This window comes from Engraulis encrasicolus, chromosome 10 (assembly GCF_034702125.1).
Source record: "Engraulis encrasicolus isolate BLACKSEA-1 chromosome 10, IST_EnEncr_1.0, whole genome shotgun sequence".
Taxonomy (NCBI): domain Eukaryota; kingdom Metazoa; phylum Chordata; class Actinopteri; order Clupeiformes; family Engraulidae; genus Engraulis; species Engraulis encrasicolus.
The window spans coordinates 6,072,194-6,095,842 of NC_085866.1; the positions used below are offsets into that span (position 1 = coordinate 6,072,194).

The 23,649-nt window shown below is 47.8% G+C and overlaps 1 protein-coding gene across 1 annotated transcript in view; it reads right to left on the minus strand.

Annotated features, from left to right (window-relative positions):
• Positions 1-389: 389 nt before the first annotated feature.
• The window catches only part of pard6b (par-6 partitioning defective 6 homolog beta (C. elegans)), a 47,075-nt gene continuing 23,815 nt past the window's right edge, over positions 390-23,649 (minus strand). The window contains exons 3-4 of the mRNA XM_063207934.1: positions 2,111-2,400; positions 390-1,732 (exon numbers count right to left, since the gene is read on the minus strand). Coding sequence (XP_063064004.1) covers positions 1,025-1,732; positions 2,111-2,400 — 998 coding nt within the window. The 3' untranslated portion in view covers positions 390-1,024. The remainder of the gene's footprint in view (positions 1,733-2,110; positions 2,401-23,649) is intronic.

A 23,649-nucleotide genomic window follows, 5' to 3' on the forward strand; every position in this document is an offset into this window, starting at 1 on the left:
TACACTACACTCGCCGTTTGCTCCATCGTCCATCGCTGTACCAGAAGAAGTGCCGAGGAGGGAGTCATTCTGCTGCCCCCTTGTGGAAGAACCGTGGCAAGACCGCCTGCCTGCCTCCCTCCACATAAATAATGAAACACAAGTGCTTAGTAGTACCAGTGGGCCTCTCCTTCAGGGTCACTGTTGTGGAAACGCACACAACCTCCACGAGCCACAAACAGTGAACAAGGACAGGCATCCTCAAGTCCTATGGCACGCATTACAAAAATGTGTTGGTAAGTATTACTTGCTTCTACGCGTGTACGTGTGCGTGTGTGTGCGTGTGTGTGTGTGTGTGTGTGTGTGTGTGTGTGTGTGTGTGCGTGTGTGCGTGTGTGTGTGTGTGTGCGTGCGTGTGTGTGTGTGTGTTAAAATCAAGGTTTTAATATGGAATTAAGAATTTGGTATGCAATTTTGTGGAAGTGGAACCTTTGCCCCACATTATTGTGTGCAGACTGCACAATGAAACCATTAATTAGCACGACGCCTGATAAGACAAGGCAAACAGAGAGCAATTTTTGTGTGAATAGAACATGCCCATGAATGTTTGCTGAAAGAGATCTGGCATATAGGACCATGCACATAGCTGTAGTTGGGACAGACCAGTAGTAATAGTAGCAGTATAACTTCTACTGTCTGTGTCTGTGCAAATCTAATTTCAATGCCACAGTACTGTATGTACACAGTATAGTGAGCAGAGATCAAGTAGAAGTACAAGTTCTGTTGAAGATGTTATTACAACAGCAGCAGTGTGATATCACATTGTTGAAACCATGCCATTTCATACCACTAGTGTTGTAATTACATCTGTAACCGTACCTCTACTTCTACTTTATATATCTCTGGTAGTGTGTGTGTGTGTGTGTGTGTGTGTGTGTGTGTGTGTGTGTGTGTGTGTGTGTGTGTGTGTGTGTGTGTGTGTGTGTGTGTGTGTGTGTGTGTGTGTGTGTGTGTGTGTGTGTATAATAACGTCTTATTGCTTCTGCTACAGTGTGATGACCGTGCCATCCTCCTCTAGGCTCCTCCTGTCCAGTACGCGGTCTCGCTCTCTGTCTCGCTCTCGATCTCTGTCTCGCTCTCTGTCTTGGTCTCGGTCCATCGTGGCTGTGGTTGTGGTACTGAGGGACCCGGCGCTGGCGCTGGTCGTCATGGTGCCGTTGGCCGCGGGCCGCAGGTTGAGGTGGGGCTCGTAGCGGGGCAGCAGGGGCAGGCTGGAGCTGACGGTGGCCCCCGCCTCCACCAGCATGGGGGTGATGGGCCTCGCCTCCCCGCCCGCCTCGATCACCAGGTCCTCCTCCTCATCCTCGTCGCTCTCCATCTCCTCGGGACGGAAGTTCTGGATGATGTGCGTGGGCGTGGCTAGGCCAGAGCCCACCACCGCTCCCGGCGCCGAGTATCCGTAGCCGCTGAAGCTGGCGCCGCTGTCCGTGGAGCGGCCCGAGCTGCCCGACGTCACGCCACCGCTGTTGCCGCTGTGGCCGCTGTGGCGCACCACGTTGTTGCGCTGGTTGGCCGGCTTGACGGTGACGATGAGGTTGTGGCTGTTGGCGATCATCATGTCCGTGACCTGGTCCAGGGACTTGCCGGCCACCTCGATGCCGTTGACCTCCAGCACCTCGTCGTTCACCGCCAGCAGCCCCGTGCTCTCCGCCAGGCCGCCCGGAACCAGCCGCGAGATGAAGATGCCCGGCACCTTCACAAGAATAATATACAAATATAAATATCATGCAAATATAAGAGGTGAGTTTTGAGCCTAGTGTGGAATGTTGTGAGCCGGGCTCTATATTAAAAAACTTTTTTATCACCAGCAAAAGAGGCTTGCAGATCCTAATTTTACTAGCCAAACACACACTCACTAATGGGTCAAAGTGGCTAGTAAGTTGGTCTTCTTGGTTCTACCCAGGGGTGTCGTACAGAGTGGTTAAGTGTTACCAGGATTACAAGAGTTACCAGGGCCTCATGTATACAGGGGGCCCACACACAGTCCGATTTATGTAGATATGGTTGGGTGGGGGCTGGTTGTCACTGTGACGTGCACTAACACTGTACAAGTGAGAAGGAGTTCTGGCACCTTCTCCAGGCCTTGTGGCGTGACGCGCACGCTGGATCCGTCGCGGATGTAGAACCCTAGCGGCTTCTCCTGGCCGTGCTTGTAGAGGCGTACGCGGCGGTGCGTCTCGGGCAGGATGTCCACGTCGATGATGGAGGAGACGGGCCGGAAGTCGCGCGGCAGGCTGATGATGACCGGCGGCTTCTTGTTGCGGCTCGCCTCTGGACGCAGGAGCACCGCCGCCAGCACCGCCGGAGTCTTCTTGTTACGCGTCATCGAGTCGGTGCCGAACGCAGAGTAGTCCGCCTCCTCTGCAGAGATGGACAGAAAGGAGAGAGTTGGGGGGGGAGAGAGAGAGAGAGAGAGAGAGAGAGAGAGAGAGAGAGAGAGAGAGAGAGAGAGAGAGAGATATGAAGGAGAAGAGCAAGAGAAGAGAGAAGAGAAAGAGAGAGACAGCGAGGGAGTAGATGAAAGAGGGAAAGACAGAGAGAGAAAGAGAGGAAGGGAGAGGGAGAGAGAAAGACAGCAAGGGAGAGGAGGAAGGAGGGAAAGAGAGAATGAGAGAGAATTGTCAGTGAAAGAGAGATGGAGCAAGAATGAGTGAGAGGATGAGAAAGGGACAGAGAGCGGGGTAAAGGAAGAGTTGACAGCGAGAGGAAAGAAGTGAAGGAGTAAGAGATAAATGGAAGAGGGGAGATAAAAGAGATGGATGTGGTTAGACAACTGCTGAATAATAACTGTGCTCAGGGTTTCCAGCACAGCACAACACTTTGAACTGGACAACACTAGAGGGACCCCCTGCCATTAATTCAAGACACACACACGCACGCACACGCACACACACACACACACACACACACACACACACACGTACTGTATATCACAAAAGAATATTCCTTCCACTAACAAGTCTCAATGTCAAATATTTCATTAAACCGCCATTTTTCTTTTATGTCTTATTCACACACACACGCACAAACACGAACGCGTGCGCGTGCACACACGCTCACGCACACACACAGCTGAGCGTCATTATGACTCAAGGACTCCCATACTTGACATTTCTAATCTCGTGTGCAATGTTCTGTACAGTTGGGTGTGGAGTCTCTCTACCTCTCTCTCTCCATCTCTCTCCATCTCATTAAGCCTGTAAAAATTCCTTTGGCTGTCACTCGTGAGTTTCCAGCATTACCTGACACCTTACGTAAGAAACGGAAAAAAAAGAAATATCATGCTCAGGATCAAAGGTCTGCCAACAGGAAATGAGCGAATGAAGAACAAAGTGGATTGATGGAGAAAAGGTGACGCAGAGATTTTAAAAAGGTGCAAAGGTACAGGACGAGAGAGACAGAGAGAGAGAGAGAGACAGAGAGAGAGACAGAGAGAGAGACAGAGAGAGAAAAGCAAGAGAGCGAGCGTGCTTGATTGAGAAAGAAAGAGAGCAGGCAGGCAGTGTCTGCACACTCACTGGCCAGGCCAGGCAGACAATGGTTAACTTGAGCATTATAATTATTAACATTCCCCAAGGTAATGCACCTGAGAGCGGCCATGCTCCCTCGCTCACCTCACCTCCACCCTCCTGGGCACCTCACACCCTCTCACACACCCACACACACCGGATGCCTACCAGTACTGTAAACTACATTACAGCCTCTCAGGCATTTCTACCGCATTGCGGATATTTACTTTAGCAATTCACACCAACACTGACCTGCCTGGTGCGAGTTTGTCACAGTCATTGTTTGCATTTACTGTAGTAGTTTCAATAGTCATCTCATGATACATCTAAAAGAAGGGCTTGGCGATGCAAATTTCCATGCAGACCTGCATAGTCGTGCACAGATCGGGATGAGGTGGTGCTAAAGCACCTGTCCCTTTGCCCTGCTGGACCTTTTTGAAAGTTCTTTTTGGTTGCGCTTTCCCACAATGTATTTTTTTGCCTATGTTGAAATGATCATAGAAAAGCTTGATGATTAAACACATGTAGCGAGACATTATGTTCTTTCCAATATGTGGACTCGTGTCATCGGCCAGTGCTTGGGGCCTTGCGTTTCGCCGACGACCCATCTCTATGGAGACTAGGGATGCAAATTATCGATTAATTCATTAATCATTAGTTGATAGCCTTATCGATCGACTTACGATTAATTGATAAGCGGCGTTTTCTCACCGAAATCTCAATGTTTCTAAAAAAAACCTACTAAATCTAAAAATTTTAATTAAAAATTGAGATAAAATGCCACATTTAAATTAATTCTATTTAAATTCTTTAATCCAAAGGTGATTTAAATATTCCCACTATTCACACCACTCTTCACACACCCTCTTCACCTGGGTCTCTTGTCAGTCGAATTGTCGAATTGTGATTAATGTTTTTTAATCGATTAACGCATTGATCGATTAAAGTCGATTAATCGATTAATCGTTTGCATCCCTAATGGAGAAAACAATAAAGTGTCCCTGCTGTCAGCCTATAGCCACAACAACTTTTGGTTGACTATTCCTCTTCATTTACCATTCCGACTGCAAATGAGAAAAGGACATTAGAATTAGAATAGCTTTTGCGAGATCCTGAAATACGCCTCTGACGTCAGTGACGTCATCACAAGGCCACACGCAGGCAAGGAAGGAAGGGAAGATGGCGGTTAGGATATAAGAAAGAACCAAGGGTGAAAGTAGTCTTCATGTCTAACTGGTGCTACCCCCGCCCCCCCACCCACCCCCAAACAAACAGTAAACAAACAAAATAAACACACAAACAAAATTAACACGTGCACCATCGATCTGTATCGCTGCATGACTACTTCGAGTGCCTCTTCATAGGACACTTGTCTCAAATGGCACAGAGTGGTTGTATGCGTTTTCCACTTAGACATAAATGGCAGACCTTACTTTTTTCAAATGAGTTTTTTTCTGGCCAGCATTAACTCTATTCTCTTACCGGTACTGCGCACTGGCTGTAAATTTCATACCTGTGTTGCGCACCCGTCACCTTTCACTCCTGGAAAGAGCCCACAGACTGAGTTGTACGTAGGGGGGTATGAGCTGTTTACAGGGGTGATAGTGAAAAAAAATCCTGAGCCTGAACTTTTTCCTGAACTTGAACCCTGCTCTAACGACGACGACAACATACTGCATAGTCCCGTAACGTAGGCCTATTTTGACACATTGACACAATAACATTTAATAGCCTGTGTATGACCACTATTCAAGCCGGATAGAAGAAAACCCTGAACCTGTAACACTTTGAGATAAGAATAACAGAATGGCTAATTCATGTTTTTATTTTTGCAAACTCTGCCAAGCCTGAAATCAGGTATGGAGCCTGAATACTATCAGCCCTGCGTTTACGGCTGTAGACCAGACTGTCATCAGACAGGCCCATGCTGACATGCGGCAGGCCGTTCGTCTAGCTAGTATGAATTCCAGAGCCTTGCGGCTGCGGCACCTGTGGAAGTCATATATATATTCGCTCCTCAATCAGACACACACACACGTGCCCTTGGGGTTTACACTCTCACACTGTCTGTCTTTCTCACACGGACTCATTGCTCTTTTTTTGCACTCAGACAGCCTCCCCTTCTCACACAAACAAACTCACACGGCAGCTTTGGCTGGGCCCGGGGAAAAATCATCTGAAAAGGCCCAATACAATGCAATGTAATGTGGAGCCAACTCTGGGCCCCCTCTCTTCCTGGGCCTGGGACAACCAACCCCTTTGTTCTCCCAGTCAGTAGGCCTGCACGCACGCACGAACGAACGCATGAACGCACGTACGCACGCACACACACACAGTCTCACACACACACACACAGTCTCACACACACACACAGTCTCACACACACACACAGTCTCACACACACACACAGTCTCACACACACACAAAACAAAAACAAAAGCTTGATTGTGCTGGGCTGCAGCTCTTCTTTGATTCCCATGAGAGGAGATGAAGGGTATCTGCATGAGCCTGTCTTACAGAGCGAGCGAGCGCGATGGGAGCCCCACTCACTCCTGCCCAGGGCTGGTCTGGCCATCTGGCATAGCAGGCATTTTCCGGTGGGCCCTGCACCCTCGTGGGCCCCTATTTTCAGAAATGTACATAAATAATAATATATCTACATATATATTTTCCCCATTTCTGAAAATAGGGGCCCACGAGGGTGCAGGGCCCACCTGTGAGTCAATTCTGCGCTGCTAATTATGAGGGGGCCCCTTTAAGCCAAAAGCCCGGGCCCCATTTCTCCCCCACTCCCTGCCCCTCAAAAACATTACGCCACACTCAACGGCTGGATGGATTCCTTAGCCAACCTGGCAGTGCACCAGGTAAACATCAGCACAGAATACATAAAAAGAAGCTAATGACTCACAAAGGGCCACTTACGAGACGACCTCGCAAGCGCTTAAGGCCACTTTTCAAAGACATATGCCAAGTGATATTAAAAGTCTTTATCTGAATTATACAAATAAAGTGTTGTGAAAAGTGAACCGTTATCAGCGCAGTTGCAAAGTGACCCGGGGGCCATTTCCCAGAGACTATAAAATCCACATAAACATAATTGATGTTCAATTGGCCTCGAGGTATTTTCAAGGGACCAGAACATAACCTTAAAAATGTTTGTTGATTTATGCAGGAGGGGGAAAAGGGTCTTGTCTCGTTGACTCACACCTGCAGATAATGTTTTGCAAGCCGTAACTCAACCCTGCGGAGTTTCTAGGAACATGCGATAGGGTAGTGTTTCTCAACAGGGGTGCAACAGCCCCCCAGGGGGCGATGGGGAGCCCTAGGTGGGTGCTGAGAAGGATACAGCTGAGTGGGGGTGGGGCTTAGGTTCCATTGGGGGGCATTAATCCATTTTATGTTTTTAATACTATGGGGAGCATTGGCAGGCTTATGATGAGGTCAGGGGAGCGTGAGGAGGCTTATGATGAGACTCAGGGCACGTTTGTTCAAAAAAAGTTGAGAAACACTGCGATAGGGAGAGCACAGCAGCCAGCACACGTACATACATGTCCAATGCAGTGTTGACTCCTATGGAGCGGAGAAGCAGAGCAGAGAAGACATACCAGCCAGGCCGTTTCCACATCTCTTCCCACATTCCTCCACTCCTCTCAGCCTCATCTCTCATTCCATCCCTCCTTCTCAATCTCGCTCCTTCCATCTCTCTACTCTTCTCCATCTCCCCATCTCTCCATCCCCCCCTTTCTCTCTTTCCTCGCTGTGTGCCCCCTCCCTCTCTTATATCAAAGCAGAGAGGCATACAATGGGGTTATAGTTGATGTGGATGGTGGAGTGGGTGGGGACTGGGAGAGATATGTATGGGGGGGTTGGAGGTGTAGGAGAAAGTCCCCCAGGCCCACTTAGACAGGCTTTATCCAGTCAGCCACTTCCTCTCCAAGGGAAAGACAGAGCAGAGCACAACAGTACACGTGTTAACATACATCCCACCAGTGCAGTGCATCCTCGCAACACACACGGGGGGCAGACACGCACGCACGCACGCACCACTCCATGCTGTGTTGGATATAACCTGTGCACGTGTGTAAACAAAACTAAGTCATTCTGGTTTATGGTTCTGTACCGCATAGTACCATCAACCTGACACACACGCGCTCATTAAAATGACACATTGGTATGCAGGAAGCCTACACCTGATACTCTCTCCATAGAAACTGATCCTCTCATCACACTTAATTACGAAAGCAGAGGCCACACAGCCCTGCTGCACACATTCCAATGCAGCGCCAACACACCCAGATGCATATTAAACATTAACTCAAAGACAAACACACAGACTCGCATCACACACACACTTACACCAATGAGTTTACATGACAAACATTAACCCAGCGTGGTCCCACGGTCACTGACTGACCCAAACGTGTACACCCACTCGTATTGTTTTAAGCACAGGTCGATTAAGACCAGACCGGCATCGAGTACACAATCATGCTTTATTAATGGTGGGAGCTGTGTCCACACACATTAGCCTTACCAATACCAGCGGTGTAGTCTACTTTTTTAAATTGGGTATACTGTATATTCAAGCATTTTTTGAAGTGGGTATACTGTATATATTTATGCTATTCTAAACAATGGATCAATCCATTTTAAGTGGGTATACTGAAGCCCCTAAAATTTAGAAGTGGGTATACTCCGTATACCTGCGTTCTACATAGACTACACCACTGACCAATACTGTCCTAGTACAAAAGCCAAAGAGCAGTAAGTATGCCAATGATAAAACTGAGAAAAATGCATTTAAAGCCTTGATATTAGGCTGGATATTGTAGTTACAGCAAATTTGACATAGTAATGTTTCTAAAACATGACACATTAGGGTCATGAGGCTTTGTCACAAGATAAAGGAGGTGTAATGAAGACCATTCAGTCTAAACCCAATTTTGAATAATACGTAGTTACTGCACTTTGCCTTTGTAGGGCAGAAGAGGTTCATTGCCGGTACATGACACACTCATTCCAGCTCTCACACAACCAGTTATACAGCTAGTCATCTTTTCTAATTTTCTCCATTAAGAAATATATGCTCCATCATTTCGAACGTCACTAATGTTTTGTTTTCTTTTTCCATCTTGAAACTTAATTGCTGATTCCACTGTGTGGAGTAAACAGAGCGTGATGCTCTGAGTTTGGCCTGGAGCATCCCAGTATTAGGCAGCCAGCAGGTGACGGTTACCTACCTGGCAGTGTTACATAGCCAGTATTAGCCACACGGGCCCACAGGTTCAGCGTCTTTCTACCAAAGTTCACGTTACATTTCCTCAAATACCTTATGTTGGGCTTCAGGGGGTTCAGAGACAAGAAGCGACTGACTACCTGCTTGGAAACACCTCTCAGGTAGGTACCCGTCAAGGATGAAAACGGGCCCCATGTTTGGCTTCGAAAAAGATATTACCTTTGACTTACAACTTACGATGAAAGATAAGACCTCTGATAATGGGTCATCATGGTATTACCTTGATGGAAGGGAAAGCTAGTAGTCATACATCCAGTTGGCAGACCAAAGCCATATTCAATGCATTAGTTAAATAGATATGGCCATTTTCACGCTGATATTTATAGATGGACATATAATATGTTGGTAAGATTTGGTCACTTTATTTAATCCATTCAATTAATTGAGTCAACCCAAGGAGAAACATCATCATCAGAATTGTTTAGAAGTATATCCATATCTGCATAATGGATCAGATGACAGTGTGGACAAACCAGTCATTGCTATGTTACGTCATACTGACTATGTAGCCCGTTCCAAATGCTTCAATAATGACAGCAGTGTTTTTTAATGAGGCCGAAGAAACCTCATTTACAGAACTCAAGTGAATTAATACCCATTTCAGTTTGAGTTTGACATTATTAATCCACTCTTAATTACTAAGTGGTACCGGATAGAAAGCCTCTATTTTATATGGAACTCAAGTGGGCTTGGAAGACATTGATAAACTACACCGCATTCATTTCAGTAGTGATTAGCCTGACTGTAAAAGGATACAAACACAGGATACAAAGTATCCCCAAAGTAGCCTATCCAGATTGACTGTGTCCAAAGTCATTGGGCTAGAAAGGGCTGTGTTAGCGCTACAGTTGGCATGTGGAGCAGGAGGGCTGGGGTCTGTGCCAGGCAGACTGCGGCTGAGGTGAGGTGAGCGCAGCGGGCCCCGGTCCCAGCAGCAGGCCTGCAGCCACTAGGTAGGTAGGCCAACACTCACAGCAAGCAATCTTAGGAATAACATTTGCAATACAACTAAGTTACATTTTCAGAGGATGTGGAGAAGGTGAGGTCTGTTGTAAAAAGGTGGCCACCTTCAATATAGGCCTAAAGTGCAGGGGGAAATCCTGGTTTGTGTTCATATATGGTAAACACTCACAGCAAGCAGTGCTGCTCTCGTGCCTATATAAGCTACCCTACCCATCAGGACTTGACGTTAACTTTTTGCTCACCTGCCACTGTGGCTAGTGGTTTGATGGAGTCACTAGCCATTCAGCCTTTCTGCTAGCCAGTTTTGTTGTCAGTTTTTTTTCTCTTTAGAATATTCTTGTGTTGAAATACAAACAATTGATGCAACTATTGTGATTTGTCACTCCAAAGAATAAATTACCTGTCAAAGTGGTTAGTCAGACTGAAACTGTTACTAGCCACAGCCAAGTTTTACCAGCATTTGGCTGGTTGGCAGGTGCCATTGTCAAGCCCTGCTACCCATCGAGATGAGCTACCAAGTCATTGTAAACACACTGTCTGCTGCAGAGATGGGACCAAGTCACTAACTTGCAAGTCGCAAGTAAGTCTCAAGTCGTTTCAGTCAAGTCCGAGTCAAGTCACAAGTTCAGACACATTTGACCAAGTCAAGTCCAAGTCCAAGTCGTACCAAAGCCAAGTCGAGTCCAAGTCCAAGTCTAATTTTTTCCAAGTCACTAACAAGTCACCTTGTATTCTATGGGCAACATTGACAATTACTTTTGGTCATAAATCCATTACCTCTCTAGACTGCCTTGCATGTCCCCCTTTGTCAGTCGCATTCTAAACAAAACTAGTAGGCCTACTGGTATTTTTTAAGGGCAATTCATTTAATATTTCATTTTTTTCATGTAATTTTTTGACATACCAAAATGCAAAAAAATAAATACATTTAGACTTGCCATACTATTGCAAGTCATTGCAAGCTAAAACTGTCAAGTCAAGTCAAGTCTCGAGTCAATAGCGTGCAAGTCGAGTCAAGTCACAAGTCATTCCTAATATTGCCAAGTCAAGTCTCAAGTCAAGTCATTTGTGTGCTCAAGTCTGACTCAAGTCCAAGTCACAAGTCCCAAGTCCACATCTCTGGTCTGCAGTATAGTCCTAGGGGTTAGGGCTTAGGGGTGGGGAACTTACTGTATGTCTCGAGGGCCATTTACTGCCCCTGAGGCCATCTTATCCGGCCCCCGATATCATTTTAATGTTTTAATGCAGTTTGTTTCACATGAAATATGAGTTGTTTTGTAAAGCGTAAATAACATTTGCAATACAACTAAGTTATATTTTCAGGGGATGTGGAGAAGGTGAGGTATGTTGTAAAAGGTGGCCACCATCAATATAGGCCTAAAGCGCAGGGGGAAATCCTGGTTTGTGTTCATATATGGCCCTTTGAGGCCCTATGCGAACAGCCTACTACTTAGTAGCTCATCTAGACAAAGCAGCCCATATCGACAGAACACCGGATGCTAAGCACAAGCTGCTTTACTTATGTCCCCCGCAGCCTAACCTGATACCCCACTGTCTTCGTAATTAGCCAACTGTGGCGCAGGTACAGGAAGAGTGGTGGGGGTGCGGGTGGTTGTGGGGGTGGAATAGTGGCCCTGGAACCAGAGGAGAGCCCCTCAGGTAAATATGACACCACCTTGCCTCAGGTAACACAAGCACTGACACACATCGGAGTACCCTACACCAGCTAGATAGCTGACCAATCGGATCTATTCGCTTTGGAGTTTCACGTTGGTGTGGGGACCAGGGCTCCTTGGTTCATAGGATCACTCACAGCCATATTAAGAGTTACATCGTTGCTATAGGTCCCGCAATGACAAATGCTGGCAAAATCGGTCCGTATATGGTCAAACATGGATAATTTTGCCGTTTTAGCCTTCACAAGTTTAAGGATATAGGAGAGGAATAGATAAAACAGACATTTTGTGCATTTTAAAGAACACGATTTCAACGGCCTGTGTAATAACTTGTGTCAGGACAATAGCAACACAGCCAACTTTGTAGAATTAGTCCAATCCTGCCAATGTCAATGTGCTGTTGTACTGCTCACACTACCCTTGACTTGTCAGTACCCGGTGACGCCGCAGTTTTTGGCCCAGCCCTTTCCGAGATATGAGCTATTCTAATGGGGGCAACTTTTGTTTACATTTTTAAAAAATGAGCATAGGCCTACTCCAAATATTTTCCCAAAAGGTATTGCTGTTTGCTAGCTGTCTGCTGATGTTGCATGAACTTTTGGATGTTTTTGGGAATAAATAAAAATGTTTTTTTGAAATGTAAGCAAATTAGAATTAGAATATCTAATCCATTAGAATAGCTCATATGTCGGAAAGGGCTGAGCCAAAAAATGCGGCTTCACCGGGTACTGACAAGTCAAGGGTAGCGTGAGCAATACAACAGCACATTGAAATTGGCAGGAGTTGCCCTTTAACCTAGCCATGCAAACACAAACGTATGGCAGCGATGGGTTTACCCGGAACCTTCGAGGCTAGCATAAAACCATGTGACCAGAGATCAAAGCATAGGGTAACTCTTTTATATATACGGCTTGGGCATCACTGTTACATCTAGGATCCAAGCCATGAGTGGAATTCATAGACCTAACGTTCTCAGAATTACACGACATCCTGGGTTTAGATACACAGTAACTGTGTGGACTGGACTGTGGAGTGGCCCTTTGTACACATGCTTGAAGGCTTTTGACAGCAATTCAGTTTCCGTTTTCTTAGATACTACCAATGTACGTCATACACTACCACTGGAGTCATCTTCTCAAGGACAAAAAGAAGTCATCTGATCAGCATGTGGCCAGTGATAACCAATGGATCAAGAACTGCAAATAAACTGTACATCTCAAACACATCCCTCAAGCAGACTTTTCCTCTGTGAATAATTAAAAGGTGAAAAAGAGCCTTGTTTTTTCTGGATAGATCCTGGTGAATAAAGTACTTAACTCTGTAATTACATTGTAACAATGTTAAAAACAAGGCGACACACTGATGCAGTGCATCAGCAGTACAAATGAAATGTGGAAAATGTTGGAAAAAATACCCCACTGACAACAGACACTGAAACAGGCAAAGACACGTAAAAGTGAGTTCTGTTTCTGAGTCACTGCTGCTGGGGCTTTCTCCTGATGGGAGGGAGTGTGTTTGTAGTGCGTTTCTCTTTTGCCTTGCTCTGGCACACAGGCTGACTGTGTGTGTGTGTGTGTGTGTGTGAATGTGTGTGTGCAAAGGGGATACGCGTGTGTGTGTGTGTGTGTGTGTGTGTGTGTGTGTGTGTGTGTGTGTGTGTTAGACGGCCGTGTGTGTGTGTATGTGTGTCTGTGTGTGTGTGTGTGTGTGTGTGTTAGACGCCCATATGTGTGTGTGGGTGTGTTAGACGGCCATATATGTGTGTGTGTGTGTGTGTGTGTGTGTGTTTCTCTTCTGCCTTGCTCTGGCATACAGTCTGGCTCCTTGTCCACTGCTGTGTGTGTGTGTGTGTGTGTGTGTGTGTGTGTGTGTGTGTGTGTGTGTGTGTGTGTGTGTGTGTGTGTGTGTGTGTGTGTGTGTGTGTCTGCTGCTGTGGACGGCTCCCACATGGTGCCCTGTGCTGTGCTGTGCTGCGCTGCGTCCCAGGCTGCTCCAGTTACTGAGCGATAAGGCTGGGGGGGGGGGGGGTGGGGGTTGTGTAGTGGGGGTCGGGCACTGGGAGAGGGGAGGTGGGGGCTTGACAAAGGGCTACTAAAGCGTAGTAGTGAGATGGATGAAGCGGGAGGGAGGAGAGGAGAGGAGAGGAGAGGAGGGGTGGGGAGAGGAGGGGGAGGGCAGGAGAGGGTTGAGGTGACGTGAAGTGAGAGAAAATAACTTTCAATAGGGATGAAATTCTTCAAGTGTTGCTATTCTGGGCTCCACGTGCATACCTCTGCAATGCTCTGAGGAGGAAGGAGCCGTGCACTGATAACACAGGAGGAGAGGAGAGGGCACCCAGCACACAGAAGGGGAGCCGTGCACTGATAACACAGGAGGAGAGGAGAGGGCACCCAGCACACAGAAGGGGAACAGGGGGAACGGGGGGTGGAGATATGAGAGAGAGAGAGAGAGAGAGAGACAGACAGAAGACAGTGCACGCGAGAGAAAGAACGAGAGAGAGAAAGAGTGAGAGAGAGCGAGAGAGAGAGAAAGATGGAGAGAGAGCGCAATAGACAGAGAGAGAGAGAGAGAGAGAGAGAGAGAGAGAGAGAGGGAGAGAGAGAGAGACACAGAGAGAGAGAGAGAGAGAGAGAGAGAGAGAGAGAGATTGCTGAAAAGTGTGTAGGTAAACAGAACAATACTGTGTTTAATAAGTAAATATGACGACTCTTGATGAGTAACACTGATGGTTCATGCAAAGTAATCATGACAATAGCAAAGTAATGATGACAATAGCTTGTGTGTGTGTGATTTTGAGTGGTGAAGAGACTGGGGCTGTGGTGACTCACTAAGCATTACAGTAGTGAGAGAGAGGGAAAGAGAGAGAGAGAGAGAAAGAGAGAGAGAGAGAGAGAGAGAGAGAGAGAGAGAGAGAGAGAGAGAGAGAAAGAGAAAGAGAAAGAGAGAGAGAAAGAGGGAGAGGGAGAGGGAGAGAGAAAAAGAAAGAAAGCGAGAGAGAAAGAGAAGTAGCAGGACTTCTAGAGGACGGTTGGTTCTGTTTGAGTCACAGTAGTGTGACTGCAGTTCACAGTGGTCCCAGCGCTTCGGGCCGTAATACAATGACTCAAAGACTTGCACATGTAACTATGAAGGTCATGTTTGCGTAACCATGGGGGAATAGAACAGACACAGAGCCCTGTAGGAGGGTGTATGGGGAATGATCGAATCTCTGTGCGCATTCATGCGTCTCTGGGTTGTGAGTGCATGTATGTATGTATGTATGCATGTAATGTATGTGCATGCGTTTGTTGTTCTCCTTCTGTCTCTGTGTCACTGTAGCTGCCGCATACATACATCATGCTTTTCTCTGGCTGACTCCGCTCCTTCCTCTTTCGAGTTTTTTTTTCATCACTCACTTTCTCAGTCTCCCTCCATCTTTCTCCCTCGTCTTTTCATCTTCCTCTCTCCCTCCTTTTCTCTCCATCTTCCTCTCTCCCTCCTCCTCTCCACTCATCTGTATTCTCCGCCTGCTCGTCACAGAAAGGAGAGGGGACGACTCTGAACCTCTCCGTCTCCCCGAATCTGACCCTCTCCGTCTCCTCTCCCTGTTCTCCGAGAGCCTCTGGTGCCTGTGGGGTGCTGCACTGGGGGAGGGCGTTTCCTGCCCCCGAACGCCCCCTCGCATCTTCCAGAGGGCCATAGGTGAGGGACAGGTGATGGTGGGAGAGGAGGAGGCTGAGGAGGAGGAGGAGGAGGAAGAGGGGTGAGAGAGGGAGGAAGGAGGAGGAGAGGAGAGTTGTGAGAGCAGGATAGCGGATGAGGAGGGGGAGGGGGGAGGAGAGGAGAGCTTGGAGAGGTGAGAGGGGGAGGAGGAAGGACGAGGAGAGGAGAGCCTGGAGAGGAGGGAGGAGGAGGAGGTGGGGGTGCGTTCTGGACTGAGCCCTAGCTGGGAGACCCTGTTGCTGAGGCGCCTGAGTAGGGCCTTGGCTGGGGACAAGGGGGTGTTGTTGCTGTTCACGTTGCCACTGCTGCTTCTCCTGACCTCACCTCTATGCCCGGCCTGTGGCGAGCTCTCTGCAAAAAGACAAGCGGCTGCCTGAGAAACGGCTGACAACACTCACTCACTGTACACTACACTGCCCTGCCCTAAAGTGCAGTAACTATGGCAACATTATTTGAAACTGAGAAAAAGTCTCAAAGCCTTCGTATTAGGTTGGATATTGTAGTTCCTGCTATTTTGACATCGGAATATCTCTAAAATGGGACACACAAGGCTTTGTGACAAGATAAATGGGGTCTAAACTTCATTTTTACCAAATATGTACGTAGCTAGTTACTGCACTTTGCCTTTGTAGGGCAGTTCAGAGGTGTAAGTACAGTAGAAGCAAAAGGCAAGTAAAATCCCTCATTAGGTATTGTGGAATAATTGGTGAAAACTACACAAGATCCTGCACTAGAGTTATACTTACTGTGTAATACATTTATTTATCCTTTGTGGAGAAAACAAACAAACATTTTACTCTCGTTTACACCTATAATGAGATGTAATAAAATAACAAAATCTTGAATATAATATCCTGCACTAGTTTTAAATTACATTATACATTTACTTCTACTTCTATTTTATACACCTCTGCGTCACATTAAAAAGTACCCTCGCTCTCTATAAATGACACCTAACTCATTCAGTCTGGCTCACACACAAATAGCATTTTCAGGCTGACAGAGAAACACATGCCGGTGGCTATTCCTCAGTTTTGAACTGACGTGGCGAAGTGACATGTTCAATTTAAAAAAAAAAAGAAAAAAGTGTTGAAGGTCATACATGGTGAAAATAATCAATGCGGTATAAATGTTAGTCCTTTACACGTTGCTCCCCAGTGTAACTGATGCAGGATGTGGCACCGGCGGCACTGCTCGTCAGCCAGAAAGCAGATACAGAGATTATACTATAATGATAACCTGTAGCACTAATAATTACAATAATTGTAACCTTGTAACCTAAAAGGCATGCAGAGACAAAAGACCAGAGCTTCAATTCTGGGCAAAACATGAGGGTTTTCTTATTTTTTTTTAAGAACAAGTCCTCCTAAAAACGTGGGCTTTTTTTCTTTTTTTTTGCAGCCCTATGCCCTGGTGATGAGCTATGGTCTTTAGTCTCTGTAGGGCAGAATACGTTTACAAAAATGTCTTTTTATCTGGTTTTGATCTTCAGGTCAAAAATAGTCCTACTTCTGGATCTCTCGTCCATTTCCCTCTGTTCACATCATTTACCGCCCAGTTCCCGATATTCACCTCGTCCATTTCCCTCTGTTCACATCATTTACCGTCCGCTCATCTCAACACCGATAAATACAATGCAGATCCTGCATCAGCCTCACATCTCAGGCATTTCCAGGCCCGCGGAAAGCACCTGGATGGTTCAGTGGTGTGTGTGTGTGTGTGTGTGTGTGTGTGTGTGTGTGTGTGTGTGTGTGTGTGTGTGTGTGTGTGTGTGTGTGTGTGTGTGTACACATCTGTGTTACCAGCATGGCTGGGAGTCTGTCCCAAAGCCAAGTGCAATGCTGGGAAATCGGCAAAGGCCACCGCCGGCGGCGATAAGAGAGATTACGCACCATAGAAACAACAACGTGCCACGCCAGCCAGGCAGGCAGGCACACCACACATGCATTCAAACTATGTGAATAATCCCTTCAAGTGGAGAGGCCATGATAAGCATGGAGTGCAGTCCAGTCCAGAGGCATTACGGCCATGCCACCACAGCACAGGGACCAATACCAAAGTCACTTAGAAGAAGTCTATAGACTATCTCTTAGTGTTGCACCGATACCGATACCAGTATCGGTGGATCGGCACTAAAATAGTGGTATCTGTATCGGGGAGTACCAACAAATAGGGCACCGATACCATTTACAGGTGCTTGTATGACACTTAAACAGCCTTGAAATCAGTTATTTCATGGAGGTATTTTTGTATTAGTCTTTTTCCTGTTTCACAACGGTAGGCAGCAGCCTGACAAAGCCATGCAATGATTTTACATCCAAGTAGTATGCACTACAGCCCTTCATATATATACACATTTCAAATAGGGTGGTATCGGTATCGGTATCGGTATCGGTCGATACTGCACAGCCAGGTATCGGGTATCGGGGCCAAAAAATGGTATCGGTGCAACACTAGTATCTCTGCCTATACTAACAAGCAGTCCAGAGCCATTTCGGCCACGCCACCACAGCACAGGACTGGCTGGGGACTACTATGGGGACTCACTAGTTTCATGCCCTTTCGGCCTGGGTTGTACTTACGTCTTACATCATTTGGTTCGTTGCCATGACAACCGACTCGAACCCTAACCCTAACCTTAGCCCTAAACCTAACCCTAACCCTAAATCGTTTGTTTGAAATGTTTGTACCAGATGACGTAAGATGTACAACCCCGGGCCGAAAGGGCATGAAACTAGTGAGTCCCGGGGACTGTGGCTGGGGAGTATGGCTGGCTGGCTGTGTGTACTTTGCCACCTTGTTAACAAGGCAATCCATATACAGTGTTTACAGTTTTCACCGCCAGCCACACCACCACAGGACAGCACAGAGGGGTATACTAGGAAACTGGTTCAGGAGTAAACCAGGTGAAGTTAAGAGGTAAATCATCTAATAGAAGACCATGGAGTCCTCACTTTACTCCTGAAGCAGCTTCTTAGTATAGGACCCAGGGCTGGCTGGGACTCCGTCTGAGGACTGTATGGCTGGCTGGCTGGCTGGCTGTGTGGACTTTGCCACCTTGTTAACAAGGCAATTCATATACCGGCACAGTGTTTACAGTTTACACCGTCACTGGCACTGTCGGGAAGTCAAGTCACTGCAGAATTTGACTTGAACAGATGCAAATGATTGACTTTGACTTGACGTGAACAGATGTAAATTATTATAGAATACATGTGTTTTATGTAGCACTTTTCATGACACTCAAAGACGCTTGCAGCAATTCAGAGTATATCCAGCTCACAGGTAGAGAGAGTGTATACAGTCCAAACGTATACTCTTGGGGGCAAGGGGAAAATCCAATGTCACAAAGTGTACAAAAGGAGAAAGGGTTCATTAAAAAAGCTTTATTGAACGTGGCTAAGTCATTAGCATAAACTTCAGAGTACTTTCACTTGCACTTGCGCTTGGCTGCAGCATTCAGCCTTGACGCTCACTGAGGATCTCAGAGGTGCTGATGAACTGAACGGACAAGGATCAACGCTTCGGAAGAAAACTGATTTCTCCCATTGAACAGACAAGGCACACTCGGCTAAGTTTTGCACACACATTTTTCTCCAATGAGAAGCAAATTTGCCTCCACCTTTTGCCCAGAGGGTCCGTCTCGCACACTCCAATACCCCCCAAACATCATCACTGCACTCTTGTCTCCCTACTCTCCCACTCTCTCCTTCTTTCCATCTCTCGCTCTTTCTTTCATTCCATCTCTCTGTCTCTCTCTCTTTCTTTATCCCTCCTCTCTTTCCATGCATGTCCAGTTCCTGGTTAATTCCTTTCACTCCAGTCCATGGGCCGCTGTCCCCTCTAATCTAGTCCGTAGTAGTGATCAGAGTCTGGCCACATTCCACAGCGCCTTACCCCCTCTTCGCACACACACACACACACAGACACAGACACAGACACAGACACACACACACACAGACACAGACACAGACACAGACACAGACACAGACACAGACACACACACACACACACACACACACACACACACACACACACACACACACACCTCCTTGGTCCCTTCCCCACCCCCACCCCCCTTATCCAGAGGCCAAGGCTTGCTTGCTTGCTTTCACTGCCTCTGCTCCACTGAATTCCTCAGACCACTCCACTTGCCTCTCTTCCCCTTTCCCCTTCATTTCCTCCTCTGCCATGCATCTCTTCCCCATTCGGACTGAGGAGCCCGCACACTAAAATCCTTTTTTTTTGTCTCTTATTTAATGGAAATAAAACAATAAATCCTTTATGTTGTCTTTTTATTTCATGGGAAGTTAAAATAAAAATAAATTTTAAAAAAGGATTTTAAGTGTTCGGACTCCTCACTCCGAAAATTACAGCCACCTTTTTCCTGGGATGTGCACAATCTTCACCTTCAACACTCTCTTCCCCTTTCCCTTTCAGTTCTTCCTCTGCCATACCCAATCATTCATCACATCCTTCGCTCCACTCCACTCCACTCCACTCGCTTCCTTCGTTCCCTTGCTGTGTGACTGGATGATGTATTCATCTCTTCTGCTATCCAGCTTGCTTCCCTTCTTCAAGACAACATACAGTTCTCCTCAGCTCAATAGCAATTTCTAGTTGTGATTTTTCATATCTAATGAGGAGTGATGCCAAGTTTCCCTCATTTGTTTTCCTGTTCCCCATTCCTCATACAGGCACACACACACACACACACACACACACACATATAGGCAACGCACATGTGCACACACGCACGCACACACGCATGCATATACACATAACTTACAGTATGATTTGACACAGAATGGTCCGGGAATGTGCAACAATCCCAAAGTGACCGCACCCTGGACTGAAACTAGCTACTGTGGAAAAGGGCAAACGTTTACCATTACCACACTGCAGGTACAACACCGGCAGCAAAGCACCCACCCAGTATTGTCCCACAACAACATCACACACAAACACACAGCGATATGGAAAATCAAACACAGGCCAGCCACAGTCCTCGTCACTGCTGTCCCACGTCAGGGGAGGAGTGTAGAGGAGCGGTGGTGTTCTGTCCTGTCGTGTCCTGAGAGGAGCGGTCACTGTGTTTACATGGCTGCAGTCTCCTTGGCAACGCTCTGCTCCACAGCACTGAGTCCGGCCGGGCACGCCCCACCCCAGCTCAGCCCAGCCGGCAACCCTGCCCTTGGCTTCTGGGACACACACACACACCAGCACGGGGCCTCCCTCTCTCCCTCTCTCCATTTCTCCATCCCTCCCTCTCCGTGTCCCTCCGTCCTGTCTTAATGGGCCATCGTCCCAGTCCTGACATGGGCACACACCACACAGCCACCACCATGACCTCCACCACTACCACCAACACCACCGACACCACCACTACCAGCACCACCACCACCACACAGCCACCACCATGACCTCCACCACCACCACCAACACCACCACCAGCCACCAATACCACCAGCACCAGTAGCAGCAGCAGCAGCCGCGATGTCATGAATGTTACGTAATGGTTATGCCTCACTGGCACTTGTACAGTGGCATGGCATGCCAAGCTCGAGCCGAACCAGGCCCCTTTTATTATGCCAGCCCCCGGGCCTATTGTGGCCAAGATCATTCATGTTTAAAAAACAATAACTTTGACTCATTAAGGGCTGGGTCTGCCGCAGAGAAGCGGAGAGGAGAGGAGAGGAGAGCGGCGGAGAGGAGAGCGACGGAGGGGAGGAGAGGAGAAGAGAGGAGAGGAATGAAGTGGAGAGGAGAGGAGAGGAGAGGAGAGGAGAGGAGAGGAGATGAGATTAGGAGAGGAGAGGAGAGGAGAGGAGAGGAGAGGAGAGGAGAGGAGAGGAGAGGAGAGAGAAGAGAAGAGAAGAGAGAAGAGAGAGGAGAGAGAGGAGAGGAGAGGACAGGAGAGGAGAGGAGAGGAGAGAGGAGGAGAGGAAAGGGGAGGAGAGGAGAGGAGAGGAGAGGAGAGGAGAGGAGAGGAGAGGAGAAACCGGAGGAGAGGAGAAGATAGGAGAGGAGATGAGATGAGATGAGAGGAGAGGAGAGCGGAGGAGAGGAGAGGAGAAACTAGAGGGAAGGGGAGAGAAGAGCGGAGGACAGGAGATGAGAGGAGATGAGAGGAGAGGAGGAGGGGAGAAGAGGAGTGAAGTGGAGAGCAGAGCAGAGGAGAGGACAGGAGAGGAGAAAATAGAGGGGAGAGGAGAAACTAGAAGGGGAAGAGAAGAGCGGAGGAGAGGAGAGCAGAGGAGAGCAGAGCAGAGCAGAGCAGAGGAGAAGAGAGGAGAGGAGAAGAGAGGAGAGCAGAGGAGAGCAGAGGAGGACAGAGCAGAGGAGAGGAGAGCGGAGGAGAAGAGCGGAGAGGAGATGAGATGAGAGGAGAGGAGAAACTAGAGAGGAGAGGAGAGGAGAGGAGAGGAGAGGAGAGGAGAGGAGAGGAGAGCAGAGGAGAGGAGAGGAGAGGAGAGGAGAGGAGAGGAGAGGAGAGCTTAGGAGCTGCTACTGCTGACTTTTTGTGACGGAAATAGACACGGCCGTGCCGTCTCATTACCCCGATGCGTGTGTAGGGAGTCTGACGATGACAAAACAGCCAGCGCTTCCCCACTCGCCATTCTTCATGGCGAATGAATGCTTCACATTTTACAGTAGCCTACAGTTCCAGGGAGAATGAAAGATGGCGTCATCCTTTTCAAACGATTCTGTGCTAGTGAAACCAGGGATGCAATTAAATTTAGTATCGATTGATGAGAAGTCGGTCAAAATAAATTAGAAAGTTATGCAGCCTATTGCATGAAAATAGCTAAACTAAACGTGACACATTTACACTCAGGGTGAAAACTGTATCAAAGCAATTAGAGTTTAAAAAAAAACATTTCCATCTGTTCTGCAATTGTCTTTTCAGGATTAAATGATTGTAAGCCACAGCAGTTCTTAGAATAACTACTACAAAAACCTCTATGTAAAAAAAGCCCCCTATGCATCTCTAGCTCAACCAATTACAAAATTAACACAAAAGACAATCCAAGACCACAAGAGCACAATCCCAATGAAATGTCACAATGGCTGGCAGGTAGCAGAACCATTACAACTCAAATCCAAGCTGCGCAACCGGTCGCCTCATCACCCGGCATGAATCAAAATTAAATAACAAAAAAAGTCACAAGAGAACTCGACTGGGCTTGATTATTGATCTGGAGAGCTTGATAAGGGGCGAGTGAGTCTATCTGTCTGTCAGCAGGCCTGAGCTTGCACTGGCAGCCAGCTGTCGGATTCCACTGGGCTAAGCGGAAGGGGAACGCAGAGGCAGCAGTAGCACACATCCAGTTAATTACACTGCAGAGGGAGAGGAGGAGGAGGAGAGGGAGGAGAGGAGGAGGAGGAAGAGGAGGAGGAGGAGGAGGAGGAGAGGAGAGGAGAGGAGAGGAGAGGAGAGGAGGAGGAGGAGGAAGAGGAGAGGAGAGGAGAGGAGAGGAGAGGAGGAGGAGGAGGAGGAGGTGAGGAGTAGCACACATCCAGTTAATTACACTGCAGAGGGAGAAGAGGAGGAGGAGGAGGAGAGGAGGAGGAGGAGGAGAGGAGGTGGAGGAGGAAGAGGATAGGAGAGGAGGAGGAGGAGGTGAGGAGTAGCACACATCCAGTTAATTACACTGCAGAGGGAGAGGAGGAGAGGAGAGGAGGAGGAGGAGGAGGAGAGGAGAGGAGAGGAGAGGAGAGGAGGAGGAGAGGAGAGGAGGAGGAGGAGGAGAGAGGAGAGGAGGAGAGGAGGAGGAGGAGGAGGAGAGGAGAGGAGAGGAGGAGAGGAGAGAGGAGAGGAGAGGAGAGGAGAGGAGAGGAGAGGAGAGGAGAGGAGAGGAGAGGAGGAGAGGAGTAGCACACATCCAGTTAATTACATTGCAGAGGGAGAGGAGAGGAGGAGGGGGAGGTGAGGAGAGGATGAGGTGGAGGTGGAGGAGAGGAGGAGGGGGAGGTGAGGAGAGGAGGAGGTGAGGAGTTGTACACATCCAGTTAATTACATTGTATAGGGAGGAGGAGGAGAGGGGAGGAGGAGGAGGAGGCCAACATAACAGGAGAAGGAGGAGGAGGAAGAGGAGGTGGGGAGAGGAGTCCAGAATAGTATGAGTAGGAGTAGGAGAGGAGAGGAGGCCAGAATAACAGGAGGAGGAGGAAGAGGAGGAAGAGGAGGAGAGGAGAGGAGGAGAGGAGAGGAGTCCAGAATAAGAGGAAAAGGAGGAGGAGGAGAGGAGAGGAGTCCAGAATGAGAGGAGAAGGAGGAGGAGGAGGAGAGGAGAGGAGTCCAGAATGAGAGGAGAAGGAGAAGGAGGAGGAGGAGGAGGAGGAGAGGAGTCCAGAATAACAGGCCTGAATGACAGAATAATAACCTGACTCTTCGGGGGCAGGGGAGATGGGCTAAGTAACAAGTGCCTGTGTAATTAAAGCAAGCAAACAGCAGTGAGCG